At 43.7% G+C, this 24,822-nt stretch overlaps 1 protein-coding gene across 13 annotated transcripts in view; it reads left to right on the top strand.

Annotated features, from left to right (window-relative positions):
* The first annotated feature begins 81 nt into the window (after positions 1 to 81).
* LGALS8 (galectin 8) overlaps positions 82 to 24,822 on the top strand; it is a 34,397-nt gene continuing 9,656 nt past the window's right edge. Inside the window, exons 1-9 of one of the 13 annotated variants that reach the window (XM_054476549.2) lie at positions 121 to 146; positions 287 to 349; positions 5,861 to 5,953; positions 8,016 to 8,163; positions 19,478 to 19,566; positions 20,875 to 21,085; positions 22,571 to 22,690; positions 23,659 to 23,715; positions 24,775 to 24,801. In XM_054476549.2, the coding sequence (XP_054332524.1) occupies positions 8,119 to 8,163; positions 19,478 to 19,566; positions 20,875 to 21,085; positions 22,571 to 22,690; positions 23,659 to 23,715; positions 24,775 to 24,801 (549 nt within the window). In that variant the 5' untranslated portion in view covers positions 121 to 146; positions 287 to 349; positions 5,861 to 5,953; positions 8,016 to 8,118. Of the gene's footprint in view, positions 147 to 286; positions 364 to 3,550; positions 3,717 to 5,107; positions 5,263 to 5,304; positions 5,497 to 5,860; positions 6,109 to 8,015; positions 8,164 to 19,477; positions 19,567 to 20,874; positions 21,086 to 22,570; positions 22,691 to 23,658; positions 23,716 to 24,774; positions 24,802 to 24,822 lie in introns of those variants that run through there. The other 12 variants (XM_054476602.2, XM_054476539.2, XM_054476576.2 and 9 more) reach the window with 12 other exon arrangements.

The raw sequence follows: 24,822 nt of genomic DNA, 5'->3' as shown, positions 1-24,822 counted from the left end.
TATTGAGATGAATTAATTTATACTCCTCCTAAGATCCTTCTCATCACTAAGATTCTTTCATTTTATGACAAAACCATAGTTCTAGAAGCTTGTTTCTCCCACCTGAAAAGACTGGATTTGGGAAATGATCCTGTAGAACTTCAGAGGTAAGCCTGGTGAATCTGATCATAGGGGGTCTGGAGGGTGAAAAAAAAAGAGTTTGGTGCTCATGGATGGGGCTAGTATTGGGGTGTAGGGGAGATTAGGTCAAAGCAAGAGGATTCAAAGGAGAAATGAATTCCTTTAGATTGGGGAAGATAATCGGAAGAGGTAGAAGACACTGTCCATGACATTTCCTGGGGAAGCAGATGTATGTATAAGGATGTGAGTGTTGTGGTTTTGTAAAGAATGCATTCCTGAAGATGTCGCATAATTTAAAACCTACATATTTTGATTAATTTTCTCATGAGAATAGCAGGGTATGTGTTCTCAGTGCTCACAAATGTATAATCCATTGTGGCAAATTTTTGCTTTCATATTTTTTTTTATCATTATTGTCACAGGTTCTGTGACAGAGTTCTGGTTTCTGAATTCACAGCATACCAAGGCAGTTCTTTAAAGTTCTTGATACTGTTTTATCATATCTAACTTGTATTCCAAAATTATTGAGTTGGGGCACATTTTCCCAGCACTTAGCACCGCCATTTCATGGATGGTTGGAGAGGGGGTCCAAAAATTTTAAAATTATGTTAACAAAAATAACACAGCAACAAAATAATAAGCAAAATAACTGCCAGAGTATTCTTTAGCTTGAAACAATATGGTTCACATCGATAGAATATGGCATCTATTTCTGTTTAATCAGTTAACCCTGCTAAGTAGCAAGAGCTTACAATTCATGTCTAAAATCATGATTTTTTTTACTAGTTTTTAAAAAAATGTGGGCTATATATACATAATTTAACATTTTGCTTGTAAGACTTAATTTTGCCTGGGTATGGTGGCTCATGCCTGTAATCCTAGCACTTTAGGAGGTTGAGGCAGGAGGACTGCTTGAGCCCAGGAGTTCAAGACCAGCCTGGGCAACACAGTGGGACCCCATCACTACCAAAAAAAAAAAAAAAAAGTAGTCAGGCATGGTGGTGTGCCTTGTAGTCCCAGCTACTTGGGAGGCTGAGGTGGGAGGATCACTTGAGCCCAGGAGGTCACGGCTGCAGCAAGCCATGATTGTACCACAACACTCCAGCCTGGGTGATAAAGCGAGACACTGTCTCAAAAAAAAGAGACTATTTCTAAATGTGTGGCTATATGATACCATATAAATGTGGCTTCTTGGGCAAGGAAAGAGGACAATATAGATGAAAAAGAAATTGATCCTACCAGAAGTGATCCTTTTATCTGCATAACTCTCAGGCAGTTGTGGCAAATAATTTGCAATATCTACTCTATTGTTCTGAAACTGGTTTTCGCAACTTTTATTGGGAACACCATCCCCTCTCCTGCATGATCAGTTTCTCCACTCCACTGATCATTCACATGAGTAAAGTCAGTAGCGTACTGGTAAATGTTTAAGATCTTGTTCTTTGGGAGAAAAAGGTCCTAAGTTATAGCAGTTGCCCTGGATAACTTCAAGGTATCAACATGGAAGTTATGTACAAAAATGGCTGTCACAAGCCAGTATGAGCTAACACCAACATACTACCCAGTGTTCTTCAAACTTCAGGTCACAGCCCGTTAGTGGGGCTTGCAAACATTTTAGTGGACTATAAGCAGCATTTTTTTTAAATGAAAAAAGTAGATTGTTTTATACATAACAGGAGTATTGTTTTGTACAAATTTTTTTTTTTTTTTTTAGACACAGTTTCACTCTGTTGTCCAGGCTGGAGTACAGTGGTACAATCTCAGCTCACTGCAACCTCGGCATTCTGGGTTCAAGCGATTCTCATGCTTCAGCCTCCCGAGTAGCTGAAATTACAGGCATGCGCCACAAGGCACAGCTAATTTTTGTATTTTTAGTAAGAACAGGGTTTCACCATGTTGGCCAGACTGGTCTCAAACTCCTGACCTCAAGTGATCCACCTGCCTCGGCTTCCCAAAGTGCTGGGATTACAGGAGTGAGCCACTGTGCCTGGTCAAAATTTTTGTTTTCGTAATTTTAAGTACGTATGTAGTAAGTCTCAGTGGAAATGAAATTCTTATGGCAGGTCACTTGAAAAAAAAAAGTCTAAAAGTCACCAGTGTAGTATCTTCTCTTAAAAAAACAAAACAAAACAAAACAAAACAAAAAAACAAGAGAAAACCTGAATCTGCCCTTGCTCCACTCCTTCCTCAGCTATAATGCTGCTTCTCCTTTCCTCCTCACAGCAAACCTTTTTGAAATCTTTATAGTCATGGTTTCCACCAGTTTTTCACCTCCCATTTCTCAACACACTTCAGAGTCAGAGTCAGCAATGACATCCACGTTCCTAAGCCCATTGCTTACTTCCGTCCTCCTTGGTCTCAGCACACTTGGCACACAGGCTGTTCCTCTTTCTTTGGCATCTGTGACAGCACTCTCAGCAAATTCCCCTGGTTGTCCCTTCTCAGTCTCATTTATTGGCATTGTCTTATCTCCCCAGGGCTGTCCGAGGTGATTTTCTCCCTCCACTCTCCTAGGTGGTGCCATCCAATCCCATGACTTCATATCATTCTCTCCTCATGCTTCAGCCATGCTGGTTGGTGGCCTTTGTTTCCTGAACACATTTAATGCATTCTCAAGACCCTCCGGGACTTTGCAGTAGCTGCTCACTAAGGCTGGAATGCTCTTCCCCACCATCTTCATATGGCTGTTTCCTTTCTTTCACTCACCAGCAGCTTAAACTTTGACTCCTCTGAGAGACTTTCCTTGTCACCCAACTAAGGTTGCCACTCAGGTGCTCCCAATTTAATCTTCTCTAAAACACATCACCGTATGTGTCCTCAACTAGAGTATAAGCTTCCTTGAAACAAGAACCATCAAAACTCCTTGCCCTCATGGAGTTTATAGTCTTATGATGGGTGAAGTAACATAAAATAAAAAGGTACCTTATATAGTATATTAGCATGACAAATGTTAGCCAGAAATAAAGCAAGGAAGTGTTGATAGGGAGTGTGTATGAGTGTGTTTTGGGAGAGTGTTTGCAATTTTAAATACTGGTGGTCAGGAAGGACCCCACTGAGAACTGACATTTGAGTAGACTTAAAAAGGGAAAAGGAAATATTGAGTAAAGATTTTAGGATGGGAGTGTGACAGGCCTGCTAGGAGAATAGCAAAGTCGCTGTGGCTGCTGCAGAAAAAGTGAGAAGGAAAGTAGTAGGAGATAAAGTCACAGTGTGTGAGGATTCAGGCAGATGAGGAAGTGCTCGTGTAAGAACTGGATCTTTACTCAAAGAATGAGCAAAAATTAGTAGACGGTTGGCCGGATGCGGTGGCTCACACCTGTAATCCCAGGTTACAGGAGGCCGAGGCGGGCGGATCACTTGAGGTCAGGAGTTCAAGACTAGCCTGGGCGACATGGTGAAACCTCATCTCTACTAAAAATACAAAAGTTAGCTGGGCACGGTGGCGTGCACCTGTAGTCCCAGCTACTCAGGAGGCTGAGGCACATGAATCACTTGAACACGGTAGGCAGAGGCTGCAGTGAGCTGAGAATGTAACACTGTACTCCACTCCAACCTGGGCAACAGTGTGAGACTGCCTCAAAAAAAAAAAAAAAAAGGTAGGTTGTTCAGTAAGGGATTAACATGATCTGAATTATGTTTTGTCATGATTTCTCTGGCTGTTGTGTTGAGACTAAATTGCAGAGGGGCAAGGGCAAAAATAGGGAGACCAATTAGGGTACTGCAGTAATAATGTAAGAGATGTGGGACTCTATCTAGAAGGGCCCATGAGGTCCTTTGCTTGCTAGTATTCTTTACTGCTGTGCCTGGCCATGATAGGCATTCAGTGAATATTTGCTTATTTAAAATAACACACTGGGCTAATTGAACAACAGTGCCAAATGAGGGAGATATTTCTAGGAGTAAGTTGTTAGGATTTATGAACATTTTAATTCAGATTTTCTTTGTTAACTCTGCTCTCTGGCCCTTTTACTCAGCCCCATTTGCACCTAAATATGACTTACAAAAGAAACACAGCATTTATGTGTACTTACTTCAACTTATTTTAGCTTTGTAAAGAAGCACGAGGTTGACTCAGGGCCAAGCTTGGTGTCTCATGCCTGTAATTTCAGCATTGTGGGAGGCCAAGGCAGGAAGATATTGTGAGCCCAGGAGTTTGAGACCAGCCTGGGCAACACAGTGGACCCTGTCTCTACAAAAAAAATTTTTTTAATTAGCTGGGCATAGTGGTGTGCGTTTGTAGTCCCAGCTACTCCTGGGGCTGAGGTGGGAGGATCACTTGAGGGAAACCCTGTCTCAAAGTGGCAGGGCGGGGGAGACTCAGGCAGAATTGTGAAGATATTCAATTGCTCCTGACTTTATCAATAATCTAACATTTCAACCTAACACTGATACCTATTTTATGCAAAGCATTACAGTATGCACTGGGGACTGTATAAGACAAGTTCCTTTTCTCAAACTACAGTCGAGTTGGGTAGATAAAACACACAACACACACCAAAAGATAACTATAAATCCAAGGCAGTCTATGTCAAGGGTAAATTCACCTATTCAAATTGGATCTTGGGAAGTGCATCAGACTTGGAAAATGGGTGAGGAGGAGAGAAAAGCAACAGTGAATCAGAACATGAGTTCCCAGTTATGGGACTTGTAATGAATTCCTCAATTAAAATGAAAAATAATGAAAACAAAAGCCAGGGAGGAGAAAGCCCACGCTAGTGACACTAAAATATATCTTTCCAAACAAATGTGGATAAAAGCCAAGTAGAGAAGATGAGAACTTTAAGGTCCCTAACACAAAACAAACAGTAAGCAGCCAGCCATTCCAAGTGGCTGACATGACTTTGTTTAACTTTATTTGTATTTCTGGCTGGTGTGTTTACAGCCAATAGGTCAAACTATGAGTCAGTGTAGGGCCCTGATAAGTTGGGTATTTACGAGCATCTAATACGCACAGAATTGTGCTCCATACTGCTTAAACTGTTCCCTAAGTGTCCAATTTGGAGAAAACACCCACACGCAGGATAACTGGCGAGTGACGCGGAGTGGCTGCGAGTCCAAGTTATCACTAACGGATGGGGAGCTTGGGCTGGGCACAGTCCAGCGTACTGAACCCTTCCCCCACCGTTTCACCTACATCCAGAGGTGTGTACTGTCAAAAAGCAGCGCCTCCAAGTCTCTTCTGGCACTGTCTGGACTCCGATCCGAGGCAGACGAGGAAGCTGAGAAAACCCTGGCGTTGACCCCCTGGACCTGGGCGCCCCGGGAAGGCCAGCGCTGGGTCCAGGCAGGCGGGGCCTGTGCGGTGACCACCCTGGTCCTGAAAAGTCCCAGCCCCGAGCGCCCTCCCTCCTAGACCTGGAGGCCTGGAACAGCCAGGTGGACGTCGGCCCACTTGCTGCGGAAGACAAAGCCTTTCTCTTCTTTCCTTCCCATTTTCCTGCCACCTCCCACCCCACTCCGCCTTCGGGGCAAAGGCAGCCAGATCCACCCAGGACACATTCTTTGTCCTTATCCCTCTGTGCTCGTCCCACAGCAAGCCAGTCGCGGTCCAAGGCTCCAGAGGCTGTGCAGGAGGCCGAGCTGGGTGGCGATCAGCGGCGGGTCCCTGTCCAAAATCCAGCAGAGCCGCCAGGGACGCCCCATACACAGAAGGCGGGGCGCGGGGAGGGTGGGGAAACCACAGCAGTAAGGCGCGGGAGCCGGGAAGTGAACCAGGACTGACTCCTGTCGCTTCCCGTAGCCGCCCACGGACGCCAGAGCCGGGAACCCTGACGGCACCTAGCGGCTGACAAACAGCCTGCTCCGTGGAGCGCCTGAAACACCAGTCTTTTGGGTGAGTCGCGCGACCCCCGGCCTCGGGTGGCGGGACAGTCGCTAGGGGCGTGGCTGCTCTGAGGGTCTCTCCAGTGGAGGATGGCATTCGGATGTCACGGCTCCCAAATCACAATTTGATGGGTGGGACAGTGTCCAGTCCACCCCGACCCGCAGGTCCTCACCGCGGCAGAGCTGGGGCTGGGTTGCGGGGACGCTGCCTCTGCAGGCGAGGCGCTCCGGGGCATAAGGGATTATCAGGAATCGCCGTCTTTCTTGGACATCCCTGGCTGGGGTCAGGCTGTTTGCTCTGGGGTGTCTCCTAGCTGCAAATCCACCCCACCTGGGCTGCTTTCTCACCTGTTCCCTCCTAGCCTGAGGCCGAGCGCCACCTCCAAGTGGAGGAATCTGGGGAAGTTTCCTTCCCGGAATTTGTAGTGACAGTGGAGTGACCTCCATTGCTTTCCCTGCCTCTAACACGCTCTTTAGGATGCCGAGTCATTTGACTGCAGTATTAAACATTGCAAAGCGCAAGTCATGTGACTTCCTTTGACCTTACGTGAAACTTAAGTGATGGCTTCTTGTGATGTATACGAAGTGTTCATGCTGGCGGGACCTGTCCCTGGGGATACTTCGGGGGTTGCGTGATTTAATGCAAGCCGATGGCTTAAATTGGGTCACTCGCTGGTTATTATACATGTGTATGGCAACTCAGCATCCATTCTTTTTGCTCTTGTTCTCGCTTCCTGAATTGAGTCACGGAGCCAGACTTTTGAGGTTTTGACGAATTAAGTGAATGACATAGACTGGGGCTATATTTCGATGGTAAACCAAGAGGGATACAGTTTTTTTTCTTAATAAAGAAAAAATAATAGATTTGATCGGTGTGTATTGTTGGTGTGCAGTATAATGACAGAATTGCTGGAAGTAAAATACAGGAAGCTCTAGTTTCATTTACCCTTTAGTTCTGCTTAAAGCCGAGTTTTTCCTGGAGCTATTAAATGTAGTGTAGTGTCCATGGGTGCTTTTATCTTAAAAAATGTGGCTGATGCTTTCCAACACTCCCCTGCCCTGTGATTTTTTTTTTTTAAGCAACAGAGAAAACTGTATCTTAATAGTATTAAAAGTATTGGATTTTTCCCTACTTTGATTAGTTTAAATTGGAGGAGGAAGAGCAATTCTTTTTATTCACAATAATAATAGCTAACACAGCGCTTACTCTTTCGCTATTTTATTAACTCAATCCTCAGAACAAACCAATGATGTGAATACTGTAATTATTCTCATTTTATGGAAATGAAAAGTTAAATGAATACCTCATAATTATACAGGACTGTTTGATTAGTATTTGCCATTAATTAATTAATTTTTTTTTTTTTTTTTTTTTTTTGGAGATGGAGTCTCGTTCTGTTGCCCAGGCTGGAGTGCAGTGGCACAATCTCGGCTCACTTCAACCTCCGCCTCCCGTGTTCAAGCACTTCTCCTGTCTCAGCCTCCTGAGTAGCTGGGACTACAGGTGCATGCCACCACGTCTGGCTAATTTTTGTATTTTTAGTAGAGATGGGATTTCACCATATTGGTCAGGCTGGTCTCGAACTCCTGACCTCAGATGATCCACCCGCCTTGGCCTCCCAAAGTGCTGGGATTACAGGCGTGAGCCACCATGCCTGGCCTATTTTAGTATTTTTAATAATACATTCCACGTTAGAAATTTTCTACTGATGTATTTTTTTTTATTATACTTTAAGTTTTAGGGTACATGTGCACAACGTGCAGGTTTGTTACATATGTATACATGTGTCATGTTGGTGTGCTGCACCCATTAACTTGTCACTTAACATTAGGTATATCTCCTAATGCTATCCCGATGTATTTTTTAAGTCAATATTTCCTACACTCACAATCCAAAATTATTTAGTATATGAGCACACTGGTAAGAATGGGAGGCAGATCTTTGATTGTAATAACATTCTATTATTTGGTAAATATCAGTAAAGTAATATATAATTTAAATTTTAAAATAGGATATGAAGAAAAATGCTACATGCTTACTTTTCTTTTCCTCTATTTTTACTTTACAACAGGGCCAGTGCCTCAGTTTCAATCCAGGTAACCTTTAAATGAAACTTGCCTAAAATCTTAGGTCATACACAGAAGAGACTCCAATCAACAAGAAGCTGGAAAAGAATGATGTTGTCCTTAAACAACCTACAGAATATCATCTATAACCCGGTAACTGATTTCTATAAGATAACTTTTTACCTATGCCTGGACAGATCCAATAGAATATTAATTATCCATTGGGAGAAAGGGCAAGAATAAAAGCCAGTGAACATATTTAAAGCACCTACTATGTAATAGAGATGGTAGTGGGTGCTGATTACAAAACAGCTCTTGTCCTCTAGTGGAGGAAGAAGTCACAACGATAATATGACGTGTTATGAACAGGGAACGTTTGAGTAGAGTGGAGGGAATGCCAACTTTTGGTGATGGGAGGAGGCTCAGCTAATCATAAATTGTAGTTTTTAAGGGAAAATGGATTTCTTACTCTACAAGTTTTTCATTTTCTTTTTTAATTAGAGCTGTCCATGAGAAGTTAATGTCTCGATCTTTCCCTCAGCCTTTCAAATACTGCTTGGCACTTGAGCAGGGAAAATGTCAAAAGCCAATGGGGAGATGGAGAGTGAGAAGTAGTAAGGGTCTCGTGCAGTTCAGGCAGGTCCTAGAATCCCTGAATGACTGTAATTGCTGGAAATTGCCCTGTAATCCTGAGCAGTAAAGAGCTTGTTTTAGTTTTATGTAGTGGTGAGAATCTTTAGGAATGTCTAGTTTCCACTTATCTGAAGCTGAATCCTGAATTGAGGTCTGAGAAAGGACAGCCACTTTTTTTAGTAAACCCCCTAGAAGATTCTTGGGCAAAAGGAAGGGTGAGAATCCTTGAAATAAGGCCCTAAACCAGTTTTGTTAGTGTGTGGGGGTTCAAGTTTTTGTCATTTACTTTATAGCTGTAATTCCTTTTTCCCTAAGTTTTAATGTCATTGTGTAAGAATGAGGTATCGCTGCTGTATCAAGCAAAGTCAGTTTTAGGAGAAATAGCCTTTCAGTGGTAGTAAGTTTAAAAAAGATGACTTCCTGAAATGGAAGCTAATGAGACATTTAAGATGACTTTGTGCACGTTAGAGTTAAAAACATCTCAAGGTTGTAAACCGATTTCCTGCAAAGATCTTAAAAAAACAACAAACTAGGCTGCCTGCCAGGGGTGTCTGAAGTATCATCTTGGCTCAAGCTGGGAGAATGGATAAAGGTTACACTGTTCATTTCTGCTGTTCACACAGAAAAGAAGATAATTTTATAGGTAAAATTCCTGCATATCTTGATTCTAGCATTCTGATGATTCCTGTAGTTTCTGGGGTCAGTACTCTCAACTATTGAAGTGAAACAAAAATAAGTAGACTTCATTTCTTGAGGAAGGGGATCTGGAAAAGTCGTTCTGCTCTAGAGCAGAAAACGCCTTCGGTCTTGTGGCATGGCCTGGATGCTGTTCTGAGGATAATGCATTTCCAAGAGAGATATTTTTGGCAAATAGCTTTTTTTCTTTCTTTTTAAATTTCTCTGTTTTATTATCAGTTCTCACAAAAGAGTAGGAAAGGTTAGAGGTAGAAAGACTGAACTGAATGGCAAAAACATTTTGCTCTGTCTTTACATTTCACTACTGTAAAATATAGTATTTCTCTCATTTGTAGCTAGTTGCCCTTTTGATTTTCCAAAAAAAAAGGCTGTAAATAACTTAGTTATTTTATTTATTCAATTAATTTTTTTAAAAATTTTTTTGAGACATAGTTTCCCTCTGGTCGCCCAGGCTGCAATGAAATGACGCAATCTTGGCTCACCGCAATTTCTGCTTCCCGGGTTCAAGCAATTCTAGTGCCTCAGCCTCCTGAGTAGCTGGGACTATGGGCACGTGCTACCAGGCCCAGCTAATTTAGTAGATATGGGGTTTCACCATGTTGGCCAGGCTGGTCTCAAACTCCTGACCGCAGGTGATCTGCCCATCCTGGCCTCCAAAAGTGCTGGGATTACAGGCGTGAGGCACCGTGCCTGGCCAACTTAGTTATTTAAAGTTAATTAATTGGTATATTTTATAAGCTAGACTTAGGAAAACTGTTTTCAGCTGGGCGTGGTGGCTCACGCCTGTAATCCCAGCACTTTGGGAGGCCGAGGCAGGTGGCTCATGAGGTCAGGAGTTCAAGACCAGCCTGGCCAAGATGGTGAAACCCCGTCTTTACCTAAAAAATACAAAAATTATCCAGGTGTGATGGCGGCCTCCTGTAATCCCAGCTACTCAGGAGGCTGAGGCAGGAGAATCGCTTGAACCTGGAAGGTGGAGGTTGCAGTGAGCCGAGATGGTGCCACTGCACTCCAGCCTAGCAACAGAGCGAGACTCTGTCTCAAAAAAAAAAACAAAAAAAACACAAACCTGTTTTCTTGAATCATGGTTATTTTGTTACTGATCGGTACAATGAGTAAATATTTATTGTCTGTTGTATTCTTTATTAGGCATTATAAACACAGCGCCACTTTTTATTTTTTATTTCATTAATGTTTCTAATTTTTTTTTCTTTTTTTTTCAAGACAGAGGCTCGCTCTGTCACCTAGGCTGGAGTGGAGTGGTGCAATCTTACCCCACTGCAACCTCCACCTCCTGGGCTCAGCCTCGCAAACAGCTGGGACTACAGGCATGCACCACCATGCCTGGCTAATTTTTGTATTTTTTTTGGTAGAGACAGAGTTTTGCCATGTTTCTCAGTCTGGTCAAGCACTCCTCCCGCCTCGGCCTCCCAAAGTGTTGGGATTACAGGCATGAGCCAACGCGCCTGGCCTATTTCTAATATTTTGGTCCACATTGGTGTTAGACCAACTGTCCACATTAAGTTTTCTTGGAAAAGATGAAGTAAATATTGTAACTGGCCTATGTATTTTTTTCCCTATTTAGTATATTTCTTTCACTAGTTCAACTGATAGAATTCCAGGACTTAAAAAAGTCAGGCTTTAAGGCTGAGTCCAGAGGCTCATGCCTGTAATTCCAGCACTGTGGGAGGCCAAGGCTAGTGGATCACTTGAGCCCAGCAGTTCAAGACCAGCTTGAGCAACATAGTGAGACCTTGTCTCTCTATAAAAATACAAAAATTAACTGGGGATTGTGGCGCATGTCTGTAGTCCCAGCTACAAGGAAGGCTGAGGTGGGAAGATTGCTTGAGCTCAGGAGGTTGAGGCTGCAGTGAGCTGTGAGTTTGACACTGTGCTCCATTCTGGGTGATAGAGCAAGAACCATGCTCAAAAATAAAAATAAAAAGTCAGAGGCCGGGCGCTGTGGCTCATGCCTGTAATCCCAGCACATTGGGAGGCCGAGGCGGGAGGATCACCTGAGGTCAGGACTTCGAGACCAGCCTGACTAACATAGTGAAACCCTGTCTCTACTAAAAATACAAAAATTAGCTGGGCATGGTGGCGGGAGCCTGTAATCCCAGCTACATGGGAGGTTGAGGCAGGAGAATCGCTTGAACCTGGGAGGTGGAGGTTGTAATGAGCCAAGATTGCACAACTGCACTGCAGCCTGGGTGACAGAGCGATACTTCATCTCAAAAAAAAAAAAAAAAAAAAAAAGAAAGAAAAAAAGAAAAGTCAAGCTTCCTTTTCTGTTTTTTTTTCTTTCTTTTATTTTTTTTTTTTAAGAGACGGAGGCATGCTCTGGTTGCCCAGGCTGGAGTGCAGTGGTGCGATCTCGGCTCACTGCCACCTCTGCCTCCTGGGTTCTAGCAATTCTCCTGCCTCAGCCTCCCGAGTAGCTGGGATTACAGGCGCACGCTGCCACGCCCAGCTAATTGTTCTTTTGTATTTTAGTAGAGATGGGGTTTCACTATGTTGGCCAGGCTGGTCTCGAACTCCTGAGCTCAGGCAATCCGCCTGCCTCGGCCTCCCAAAGTGCTAGGATTACAGGCATGAGCCACTGCGCCCGGCTGCTTCCATTTCGGTCTATTCAATTTGAATGAATAATTTGGAAGACAGTATCTTTACTTCATACTAGGAATGCTGTCAGTGAAATTTCTTGTTTGGCAGTTCATTATCTACCTATATATTTTATTTTTGCTGTTGTTTATAGAGTTCTTAAGATATGCTTAAATGCTAGCTGGTTAAGAAATTATTTAGAAATGAAACAGAATTGGTTGTTACTCCAAGTTAATAAGCCGCTTGTCAACATGAATCCTACTTGGTACCCAGTTTTCTTAGGAACCTTGCTTCCATGTTTATCCTTTTCTCCTTAGTATTCTAAGTACCTCCCTTTTTACCTTACAATTTAGTCTTAAAACACAACACAGTCAAGTCTTTTGTAACCTGTGAGGTCCCTTCCAGCCTTTGTGCTGTTTTTCTTCTTTTTTTGCTGCCTGCCTTCCAGAGTGAGAGTGGATTTCCTTGCTAAGGCTCTGCCCTCTGATTTTTCACTCTCTTAATTTCTTTCTTGGTTTTACTAGTGAAATTTTGTCTTTAATGTCTCTTTCTTTTATGTCTTTACCGATCACTCATAGATATTTTTTTTCCGTATGTATCCAGTTCCAGCCTTTCACCTAATGTGAACATCCAACTCTCAGTTGCTCAGTCAGCCCTTCAAGACGAGGAGTTCAAAACCAAACTTGCATCTTCCTTCCCAAACCAGCTTTCCTCTTGCAGTTTTCTGCAGCAGGATCCTTCTGCTGTTTAACTTTTGCCTCCTCCCTTGTTTCCTAGCACCCAGTAGTTGGAAGATAGTCTGTCTTCAAAATTTTAAACTACATTTATGTCCAAACCAGTGGCTTTTCCCTTTTTTAAAAAAATTTAAAGATAATATGTGCAAAGCACTTTTTAAAAATTCAAACAGTATTTAAGAGTTTCAGTGAAACATGCATTTTCCTTCTACCCTGGTACTTAGTTTTACTCCCCAAGGGCAATCACTTTTTACTGGTTTTTAAAAATATATCCTTCCTGAGATAGTTATGAATATCCAAAAGTGTGTGTGTGGTGTATATCACCTTTTATATATCCTATCTCTTTACATGCATGCATTTTACTGTATAAACTGTTTTCTACCCTGCTTTTTCTATTTGACCTATTTTGGAAATGTCATTTTATTTAGAACTTCCTCATTTATTTTAACAGCTGCATAATTAGCAGTAAAACTTATGTAAGCAGTCCCTTGTTAAGGGCTGTGTCTTTTTGCGATTATATCCGGTGCTATAGTGTACATCCTTGTGTGTGCATCTTGGTGTGCCTGTGCTAAGTATTTCTGTAGGATAAATCTGTAAAAGTGGAATCACTAGGTCAGAGGGTATGATCCATTTTCTTTACTTATTTATTTAATTTATTTATTCATTTATTTTTGAGACAGAGTCTTGCTCTGTCGCCCAGGCTGGAGTGCAGTGGCATGATCTTGGCTTACTGCAAGCTCCACCTTCCAGGTTCATACCATTCTCCGCCTCAGCCTCCGGAGTAGCTGGGACTACAGGTGCCCGCCACCCACGCCTGGCTAATTTTTTTGTATTTTTAGTAGAGACGGGGTTTCACCATGTTAGCCAGGATGGTCTCGATCTCCTGACCTTGTGATCCACCCATCTCAGCCTCCCGAAGTGCTGGGATTACAGGCATGAACCACCGCGCCCAGCCCCATTTTATTATCTTTATTTGCTTGGATCCTTCTTAGCTTTTTCAATGTTAAAGATATTGACAGTTTTCCTCTTATTGAAATTTATAAATCTCTTGACTCCCTTGGTATTATTGCCCTGGCCTGACTGATTCTTCTCTCTCCTTTCTCTTCTCACCCCATGTTGAGGTCCCCAAGGTCATACCCAGTTTTGATGACTCACCAGCATAGAGTTGTACTTGTGGCTATGATTTATTGCAGTGAAAGGATGTAGAGCAAAATTGCAAAGGGAAAGGCACCTAGGGTGAATTCCAGGGGAAACCCAGTGCAAGTTCCAAGGTCTCCTCCCACTGGAGTCACATAGGATGTGCTTACATCCTCCAGCAATGAGTCGTGACAACACTTGTGAAATGCTGACTGCCAGGGAAGCTCATCAGAGACTCAGTGCCTAGGGATTTTACTGGAGGCTGGTCACATAAGCACCCTCACACATATCAAAAAATTCTAGTCTCCCAGAAGGAAAGCAGGTGTTTAGTATAACCATATTATTTGCATGAACAGTTCAGGTACAGGAAATCCCCGTTATCAGTTAGGTTGGTGGGTGTCCTTCTGAAATCCCAAGTTCCTAGACACCAGCCAGGGGCCTGCCTTGTAAGGAGGCCTTTCCAGGACAGCAGTCAGGCCTGCCAATGTTAACTCTTTTCTGCATACCTCCTAATTTTAGAAACCACCGAGCCTTTGCTGCCTGACCTGTCCTGCTTTTCAATTTCTTTATCTACTTTGATATCTTTACAAATGATCTTTACCCTGACTTTTAAATGTGTGCTCTGGCCATTCACCTAGCGTGTGGTTCTGAGTCTCCAAGTCTTCTTAGCAGATTTGCCCTTAGATTTGCTCTTAGATATTCTGCCAACGCTTCACACCAAGTGTTACAAACTAAACTCATCATCTTCCTCCTGAAACCGGTCTCCCAGGCCAGGTGCGGTGGCTCACACCTATAATCCCAGCACTTTGGGAGGCCAAGGTGGGTGGATCACCTGCGGTCAGGAGCTCGAGACCAGCCTGGCCAACTTGGTAAAACCCCATCTCTACTAAAAATACAAAAAAAAATTAGCTGGGCATGGTGGCGGGCGCCTGTAATCCCAGCTATTCAGGAGTCTGAGGCAGGAGAATCGCTTGAACCCGGGAGGCGGAGAATGCAGTGAGCCAAGATCACGCCATTGTACTCCAGCCTGGGCAACAAAAGTGAAACTCCATCTCAAGGAAAAAAACAAAAAAAACCTGTTTTCCCCCCAGCTTTGTCATGTATTTAGTGGCCTTATGTAGACAGTTTCCTTTGAAACATCTCTTGGACTTCTCTGCTCTTCCAGGGCCATTGCCACCAACCTGGAACGTGTCCTTATTGCTTCACACCAGGCCTATGGCAGCAGTCAGTCACCCAGATGACCTCCTGACCTCTGGCTTATTTCACCCCCACTGGACTGTTGTTCCTAAACGCTTCTTTCGTATGTCACTCTAAAATCTGACCCTGGCTGTACCTTTCTTTAACAACTCCCTGACTACGTGCTGAGAGAAGATGGGTCTTGTCTTTTCCCGCCTCTCTGCTTTTGTAAACTGCCATTTCTACCTGAAGTGGCAACTGAAATCGTACCTTCTTCATAAACTGTCTTTGGCTACCTCAGTTAGAATTCCTTATCCCATTTTCCTGAAGCATTTCTTTGACTCTTCTTTACTGCTCCCCCACCCTTTTTTTTTTTTTTTGAGACTGAATTTTGCTCTTGTTGCCCAGGCTGGAGTGCAATGGCCCGATCTCGGCTCATTGCAACCTCCGCCTCCTGGGTTCAAGCGATTCTCCTGCCTCAGCCTCCTGAGTAGCTGGGATTACAGTCATGTGCCACCATGCCCGGCTAATGTTGTGTTTTTAGTAGAGATGGGGTTTCTCCATGTTGGTCAGGCTGGTCTTCAACTCCCAACCTCAAGTGATCTGCCCACCTTCGCCTCCCAAAATGCTGGGATTACAGATGTGAGCCACTGCACCCGACCCCCATTTTTTTTTTTAAAGATGTTGAATTGGTCGGGGTTTGTAGTTACAAGCAACATAAGCCAGCTCTTTAAGCAGAAAAGGAATTTGCTAAATGATAGTGCAGAGTTCTCAGAATCTCTAGCAGGATGAAGAACCGGGCTTGGAGAATAGGTAGCCACAGATATACAAGCATGCTGTAGGACTGTTCCCATGAAGAGGCATCTGTTGTCACCACTGGACACAGATGATACTGTGTCTCTGCTACTCTACCAATGCCACTGCTGTCTCTGATCCCAGATGTAGCTCCCTCTGACCCTGGATGCAGCTCCCTCTGACCCTGGATATAGCTGCCCCTGACGCCAGATGTAGCTGCCTGTGACCCCGGATATAGCTTTCTCCAACCCCAGATACAGCTGCTGCCCCCTTGCCAGAGTGAATACTGCATCATTGTGGCTTCTTATTGTCACTGGTTCTTACTTAAAAGCTGAGCTGGAAGTTCTAATTGGCAGTTTTGTCACCTGCTCTTACTTTGTTGCAGTCTAGATGAGGTCTAATGTTCATAAGGTAGGAGATTTTCAGATAGGGAAGGGGATACCAATTTTCAACAGCCAAATAGAGTATCACATTTTCACTCTATGTTTCCTGGGTGTCTGTTATGTTTCCTGGGTGTCTGACTCTTACGCTTCTTTCAAGCTGCAGTCTGCCTAATAGAGAGCCTTGCATTTAATCATCAAAAAGGCAAAGCAATATGAATCAGCAAGGGTGTTTTGGCAAATAACACCAAACCTGACTGTGGTGTAAGCTTGTGGTATTGTCTCCAGTGTGATCAGATCTGTATTTTAATTTTTTTAATGTAAATTAATAATGATCTGTGAATCACCAAAGTAGTTTGGAGTAGCCTAGAAAATAATGAATGTCCTCCATTTTCACAGAAGCCAGGTAGTCCTGGGTTAAATGAGTCAGCAGCAGGGCACTGTGTCTCATAGTTAAAAAAAAAAAAAAAAAAAAGAGTATTACTGAAGTAATGCAGGATCTTTTCTGAAGTAGAAGGCATGATGAACCCAGAAAACTAAAGCAGCAAGTGGCCACCGTTCTTAGCATAGTTGTTTCTCAAACTGGAACAACCTATAAACAGTTGTGAACAAGGTATTAGAAGTGATGGGGGCCGGGTGTGGTAGCTTCTCCCAAAGCTCATTACCTCCCAAAGCAACCCCAGCACTTTGGGAGGATCACTTTGAGCCCAGGAGTTCCAGACCAGCCCGGCCAACATGGCAAAATCCCGCCTCTCTAAAAATACAAAAAATTAGCTGGGCATGGTGGCATGTTCCTGTAATCCCAGCTACTTGGATGGCTGAGGCAGGAGAATCGCTTGAACCCGGGAGGCGGAGGTTGCAGTGAGCTGAGATCACGCCACTGCACTCTAGCCTGGGAGATAGAGTGAGACTCTGTCTCAAAAAAAAAAAAGGTGATGGGAATAGATCGTTTTGTCTCAAAAAGCTCTTTCCAATGCTAAAATGAAACATATAATTAAAAATATTTTTCTGGTTATAAAAATATCAATGTTTATTATAGACATCTGCAAAGTATGAAAATATATGAAGAAAAAAATTAAAATCCCATCATCCCCCATGAAAACTATTGTTATCATTTTTGTCTGATTTCTTCAGTGTTTTTCTTTTTCTTTTTTTAATTTTTAATTTTTTTGAGTATGTAGTAGGTATATCTATTTATGGGGTATATAGGATATTTTGATACAGGATACAGTATGTGTTAGCAAGGTTTTCTTTTTAATGTTTATTTATTTAGTTGAGATCATACTATATATGGCTTTATAGATTACTTTCTCACTTTTGTGTTATTAAATATTCTGCATAAAGATAATTTTAAGATGAAATTTGATGTTATAAAAACTTCTCATTTTATTAAGAGATTAATGCTATGAAACATGCTGCTATATATTCTTGGAACCAGCTGTGACCCAAAAGATCAATGTAGGGATGTAGGTCCTTCCCCATTCTCTACACACAAAATCAGCTACTCTGATGTGCAGCTGTAGCCCCAGTCTACACTGTCTGTTGTATTTTTTGTTTTCTGGTGTCATGTGCCTCCACCCTGCTCCTAGCAATTGCCATGACAACAGATAGATAATTGGCTTCCATAATTTCTCATCTTATTGCCTAAGGCAACAGGGAGCTTGTGGGCTCAGCTTGCGGTTCAGCAGCTGCTTTGTTGCCTCTCCTCTGTATGTGTGAGGCCTGCCAGAGCCCACTTTCCAGACAGGTGAGAGTTCATTCATTCACCATGCAATTACCGATCGTCTCTTGACCTCTGTCCTAGGGAGGTAAAGGTGATGAGCCAGTTCAGCCCCATGCAGCTCACAGTCTAGACAAAGCTACATGCAAACAAACAATCCAAAGTGCTATCATGAACCCTCTGAGAGGGGCTGACTCAGCAGCCCAGGGAGCTTGAAGAAGGCTCCACAGAGGAGGCTGTGCCTCAAGTTTTCAGTTTAGGAGCCACCAATTTATAACCACTTTTCTGCGGCCCGTCTTATTTTATTTCTTATTTCTTGACAATCAGAAGTACCTTGGGTAGGTTTTACCATGCACATCATAATTTGGGTGAGCTTGGTGTGACGCTTAACGGTGTGTGGGCTGTACATCCTGGTCAGATGCTCCAGATGGAGGCAGATGGTTGTGATGCAGGAGAGGCAGCCACACAGCACAGGTCCCCAGCCAGTGGACTGGGAGGACAGTGTAGTCATCTCTGGGGAAGGGGAATGACAAGATCTGGCAGTGTGGCAGGTCCCAGAAAAAAAGGGCTGGGTTCTGGGCAGTGAGGGTACAGGTTGAGACCTGAATACTGGGTGGGGCCAACTGTCAGAGCCCACGCCTGCAGACTGGACTGGTCCAAGGCAGGTGGATGCCGTGTCTTGAAGACCCACAGGCACCCACTCATCCTCACGATCATGCAGTTCTCTGGTTTCTAACAGTGCAGTCTGGGTTGCAGTCTGGGAGTCCAGCAGAGAAGAGCAGGCCCTGGAATCCCAGGTGTGGGGGCGTGGCTTAACTTGGAGCTTCCTTCAGAGGCAGTGAGTGCTTGTCATTGTCTCCATCAGCATTGACTTTGGGCCTAGTGTGGCCTCGAACCTTCTGTTGGGATCAGCAGTGGAATAGTAGGAAAAGGAATGAGTAGACGTGGCATTGCAACAAGTTTTTTTTTCTATTAGAATTATCATATTAAGCAGAAGTTTTGCTTCACAAACTCTCAGCCAAATACAAAATACTGTGAATAGTATTTACCTTGTGTCTCTTTCCAAAGAACTCATGGTGGTTTGCAGCTATTGCAGATATCCCGGCCATGCGGCATGCAGTTCCTTTTTTTTTTTTTTTTGAGACGGAGCCTCGCTCTGTCGCCCAGGCTGGAGCATAGTGGTGCAATCTCGGCTCACTGCAAGCTCCGGCTCCTGGGTTTGCGCCATTCTCCTGCCTCAGCCTCCCGAGTAGCTGGGACTGTAGGCGCCCACAACCACACCCGGCTAATTTTTGTATTTTTAGTAGAGACGGGGTTTCACCGTGTTAGCCAGGATGGTCTCGATCTCCTGACCTCGTGATCCGCCCGCCTCGGCCTCCCAAAGTGCTGGGATTACAGGCGTGAGCCACCGCACCCGGCTGCGGTTCCTTTTTATAGCTGTTTGAATAGGAAAGATGACTTGGAAAATGCTGGATTCTGAGCAGATTTATGTGCAGCCTTAAAAAGTGTAGTTTTTCTCTATCAATAATGAGTTTGGGTTGTAATTGCTTAGTAAGTAATTTTATGTAAACGTACATTTGTTAAATTTTTTTTCTTAGGTAATCCCGTATGTTGGCACCATTCCTGATCAGCTGGATCCCGGGACTTTGATTGTAATACGTGGGCATGTTCCTAGTGATGCGGACAGGTAAAATCATTGTGCTAAAGGAAGGAGCATGAATAAGCTGTCTTTTTGTGATTGTGGAATGATAACAAAGAGTAAGGTGGGAAAGACCATTTGATACTTTGAGGCCCGATTAGCTTTCATCAGCAGCCCTGGCCAAGGTGCTGAGGAGATTGGAATGAATGACTAAATAAAGGTTATTGGGATTTATTTCATTGTTTAAGTCTGATTTCAGTATAAAAAATTAGAACCATCAGCTGGATGTGGTGACTTACACTTACTTTTCCAGCACTTTGGGAGGCCAAGGCGGGAGGATTGAGTCCAGGAGTTCGAGACCAGCCTGGGCAACATAGTGAGACCCCCCCGCCCCCCATCGGTAAAAAAAAAAAAAAAAAAAAAAAATTAAAAATTAATTGGGCGTGGTGGTGTGCACCTGTAGTTCCAGCTACTCAGGGGGCTGAGGTAGGAGGATCCCTTGAGCCAGGAGTTTGAGGTTGCAGTGAGCTGTGATCGAGCCACTGCACTACAGCCTGAGTGACCAAAAAAAAAAAGAAAAAGAAGAATTAGATATGTCATTAAAGAAAGGAATTGTGGTCAGATGACAGGGACAGTCTAGTTTTAGTCTGACATTCCCACAGCATCACAGATCTAGTTCAGATGGTTTTACTGAATACTTGCTTTGGATACAAGCTGTGGTATCATTAGTGTTGGGCTCAGCTCTGTGTACCTAACACCTGAAGAGCAGTGGTTTAAGTAAGATGTGAAAATTAAGTCTCAAGGAGACAGCCCGGGCCTTTTCAGTTAACTCCTTCAAGTCGTTAGAGAAGTAGACTCCTTCCAGCTCACCACTCTGCTATCTTGAGGGTGAGGTAAGGTCCCCTTTCCCGTTTTCCTTGGCAGCTAGATTTCCAGCCCTCACCTCTGTGGTTTGGGTAGCTGGATGGGTGCATGTGGTGTTTTCGGGGAAACAGAGATGGACAAAAGGCAAGTGCTTGCTGATTTTTAAGGCAGTTTCCAGTAGTCTTCCCTGAGCACTTCACTTCCATCTTATCAGCAGAGCTTTAGCTGCACAGGCAGGCCTAGCTGCAAGGGAGGCTGGGAAAGGTAGGTTTTTATTCTGGGCAGATTCAGACCCAGTTCAAACTCAGGGGCTGTGTTACTGAGGAAGATGGAAAAGATTAGGCAGCCAGCTCTTTAGGCCTCATAGTGAATGAACGAGGAGGGATTGGTCAGTCCCTTATCACTGGGCCTGGAGTGTAGTGCCTGCTGGGCCTTTACTGGTGGCTTTCCTTTCTGAGCACTCATGGGGCCCCTGTGTCTTCCCTCACATAGATTCCAGGTGGATCTGCAGAATGGCAGCAGCGTGAAACCTCGAGCCGATGTGGCCTTTCATTTCAATCCTCGTTTCAAAAGGGCCGGCTGCATTGTTTGCAATACTTTGATAAATGAAAAATGGGGACGGGAAGAGATCACCTATGACATGCCTTTCAAAAGAGAAAAGTCTTTTGAGATCATGATTATGGTGCTGAAGGACAAATTCCAGGTAGGTTTTGGAGAGGGACAGGTTGAGTCCTCATTAGTGAGCAGGAGTGCACAGGGGCGCTTTTCACATTTGTGAGCCCAGCCTTGTATTTCCTACACCTGAGATACAGTTTGTTTGGCTTTGTAGTCTTTCCACATAAAAGGACCAGGAAGGCACCTAAATGTGAGGTGTGGCACCACTACTCTCCAGCCCGTTGTTGCCATGCAGAAATATGGTCCACTGTGACCAGATCTTTTTATTAGATCCTATTTCTCCTAGCAGGGCTGAGTTCCGAATTGACACAGTATTATATTCATGATGGGAGGGTAAGTTATAATATAACCGCCACCACCCAAAGAGCTAACAAGGGCAATCCCAGCGTAGAAATCAGAAGGGTTTTGTAAATTCAAAAGTCTTGCTACAAGATAGTTCTGTAGGATCATGAGATTTTAGACCCAGAGGAGATCCTAGAAATCCTTGATGTCAGTTCCATCTCTGGCTTCATGGAGTGTGTTATACCTAGCGCGTATGTGTATGGTTGAATTTGGTCCCAGAGGCTCTTACACCTGCTGGCCCTCCGGCCTGTGGAGCTTTCCCACAGTAGAGGTTTGTACCAACGCGAGAGAAGACTCGCATGCCTCTGGCGCAGATCCTTTCTGATCTTTGGGATACTGCTCCCGCCCGAAAATCTTTCTGAATCTCCCAAACTCCATTCACTTCTCCCTTCTCTGGCCTTTCGAGCCCGTGTCTGTATCATTCTTTTTAACAGTTTTTAACAGTTGTGCTTTGGCTTTATGTGTTTATTTTGCCTCCACAATGGGATTTTAAGCTCCGTGAGTCAGACTATATTGTATGCTGCTTGCGTTTTCTGCCTATAACCTAACGTGGTACCTGGCATTTGAGAGGGAGGGAGGAGGAGCCTCGTAGAGTGCTGAGGACCTGCAGAAGCTACTTTCTCGTCATCTTACTGTAGTCTGTTGAGGTAGAGATTGTTCCTACTTCAGAATAAGAAAACCGAATTCAAATATGTTGGGTAACTTGTCCATATGAATTTGTTTTATTTAGCAAATACAACAGATTTTGAGTGTCTGCCACATGGGAGGTCTCCAGGGACAGTGTTGTGGGGAGCTCGCAGCCAGATCTTTAACCTGAGTTCACAATCTCCAGGGCACCTGTGCCTGGGCTTCCTGGTGACCTTTGAACCCAGATGTCTCGCATGTATGTAGAGGTGCACACAAGCACACGCACATATATTTATGACTGCATGTTTGTCTGTGGAGAGACAGTTCCTAGTGCTTAATCAAATCAGGAACTCAAAAGAAGTTCGGAAGCACTGCTAGTGTTTTGGGTGCTTTCGGTTACCATTTGGTCAGATGTGTGTGGAGACCTGTGGGAACGGGTATAAAATTGGACACAAGGAAACATTTAAATTTGGATAATAAGTTAATTTATTAACTGTTTTTTTTTTGGTGGTGGTGGGGGGCTCTGTCTTCTGTATCTCTCTAGGTGGCTGTAAATGGAAAACATACTCTGCTCTATGGCCACAGGATCGGCCCAGAGAAAATAGACACTCTGGGCATTTATGGCACAGTGAATATTCACTCAATTGGTTTTAGCTTCAGCTCGGTGAGTGACCTTCCACAGCTTGGGGTCTTTTATAAGGATGGTTTCTGATGAGATGGTAGAAAAAATCTTCAAATAACACTTCTATTGACATAAAAAGGACGTATCTCCCTGACTGTAGTATTAATTTTTTGGAGGTGAACTGCTCACACTAGCAGAAGGCTGTTTATCAGCCAGGGCTTCATTGTCTGTAGGATCTCAAATCTAGTGTGGTTTTAATAAAACACACACTGTTTTTAGCTGGGTAGCAGCTATTTCCTTTGCATGGGCGTAAAATGGAGTATTTCTGTAAGACAGGTTCCTAGGCTGGGAGTGTCTGAGTCAAAGAGCAGAGTCGTGTTGCATAAGGACCGTTCAGTCAATGATGAACCGCATATACAACCGTGGTCCCATAAGATTGTCATATACTGTATTTTTACCATACCTTTTCTATGTTTAGATAAGTTTATATGCACAAATACTTACCATTCTGCTCTGGTTGCCTACAGTATTCGGTACAGTGCATGCTGTACAGATTCACTGTCCAGGAGCTATAGGCCACACCCTACAGCCTAGGTGTGTAGTCGGCAGTACCATCTAAGGTTGTTAAGTAATCTTCTGTGATGTTTGCACGATGACAAAAGTCATGTAAGGACACATTTCTCAGAACATATCCCCTTCGTTAAGCAACACGTGACTGTCTTTGCATTGAAAATTTTGATAGATACTAACTCACCCTTCACAAGGGTAAAAACAATTTGCACTCTCAACAGCCATCCTCCCATCTTCTTGTTGACATTACATCTTATTCTCTGGAATGTTTGCCAATCTGATGGGGGGCGGAAAGGACCCCAGTGTCAAGTGTATTTTTGGATCATAGTTTTCAAGCATATTTTTAGTACCATTTATAATTTTTTATATGTCAAACAGGTTATATATAGAAAATATTTTCTACTGGATGTTACAAATTAATCTTTATTATCTTTTCTCAGGATTTACAAAGTACCCAAGCATCTGGTCTGGAACTGACAGAGATAAGTAGAGAAAATGTAAATATTAAATCTTTTAATGAGCCACTGGTTTAAAAATGTTGTTTTAGCTGTCATGTTAATGAAATGGCAAGAAGGCTGGGTTTTTGAAAATTATGCTTTTAGAACGCAAGTAACCATTTGAAAATTGAGATACATACTTGTGGTGCCAGTCACGCAATAAGTTTTTGCTGATGATTCACCTGTCAGTTTATGTAACTGCCACTCACTGTTCTTAAGTAAAAAGGACTGTCTCACTCTTAACTGCTGAATAGTACTGTTCTGGGGTATCTCTAAATATTGAACATCAGCCAGTGCACTGGCAAATGAACTTCCATGTGTATCTTCAACGCCTGGGAGAATAATTGCAATTTAAAAACGCGCTGTTATTAATGGAGAAAGTGAGGTCTTACCGACTGGCACGTTCACACCTCACAGACTGAATAGAATCTCCGCATTCTGGGGGCACCCTGGAAAGGACAACTAAGACGCGTTTGAAGTTCATGTAGTGCTGGGTGAAGGTGGAGGCTCAGGCCTGTAGTCCCAGCGCTTTGGTTGAGGTGGGAGGATTGCTTGAGCCTAGGTTTGAGATCAGCCTGGGCCACATAGGGAGAACCCCATCTCTACAAAAAATTAAAAAATTATCTGGCCATGGTGGCGCATGGCTGTGATCCCACCTTTGGGTGGCTGAAGTAGGAGGATGACTTGAACCCAGGAGGTTGAGGCTGCAGTGAGCCATGATTGAGCCACTGCATCCCAGTGTGGATGACAGAGTAAGACCCTGTCTCTTAAAAAAATGTCATATAGTTTTATGAAAAATTATTAATTTATGGTGGAGGATGAAGGACTCAGATGAACAGGGATATCAGACTCTCTTCTCAACCTGTGTAGCCCTTCACAACACCATACCATCCCGTCATAAAGCACCGGCTGCCTGGAGGTCACACCAGAGTGGAGCAGGAACATCCCAGGCTCCGGCCAGGCTCCGGCCAGGCTCAGCTCAGCACAACCAAGACTTCAGATTATAAACTATAATTCTTCTCCTTCTAACATTCTTATGTTTTGTTTCTTTTCCAATAGGTTCCAAAGTCTGGCGCGCCCCAGCTTGTGAGTATTTTTGCCTGGCTT

This window comes from Pongo pygmaeus, chromosome 1 (genome assembly GCF_028885625.2).
Source record: "Pongo pygmaeus isolate AG05252 chromosome 1, NHGRI_mPonPyg2-v2.0_pri, whole genome shotgun sequence".
In the NCBI taxonomy this organism is placed as follows: Eukaryota; Metazoa; Chordata; class Mammalia; order Primates; family Hominidae; genus Pongo; species Pongo pygmaeus.
This window is presented reverse-complemented; position numbering and strand designations above follow the sequence as displayed.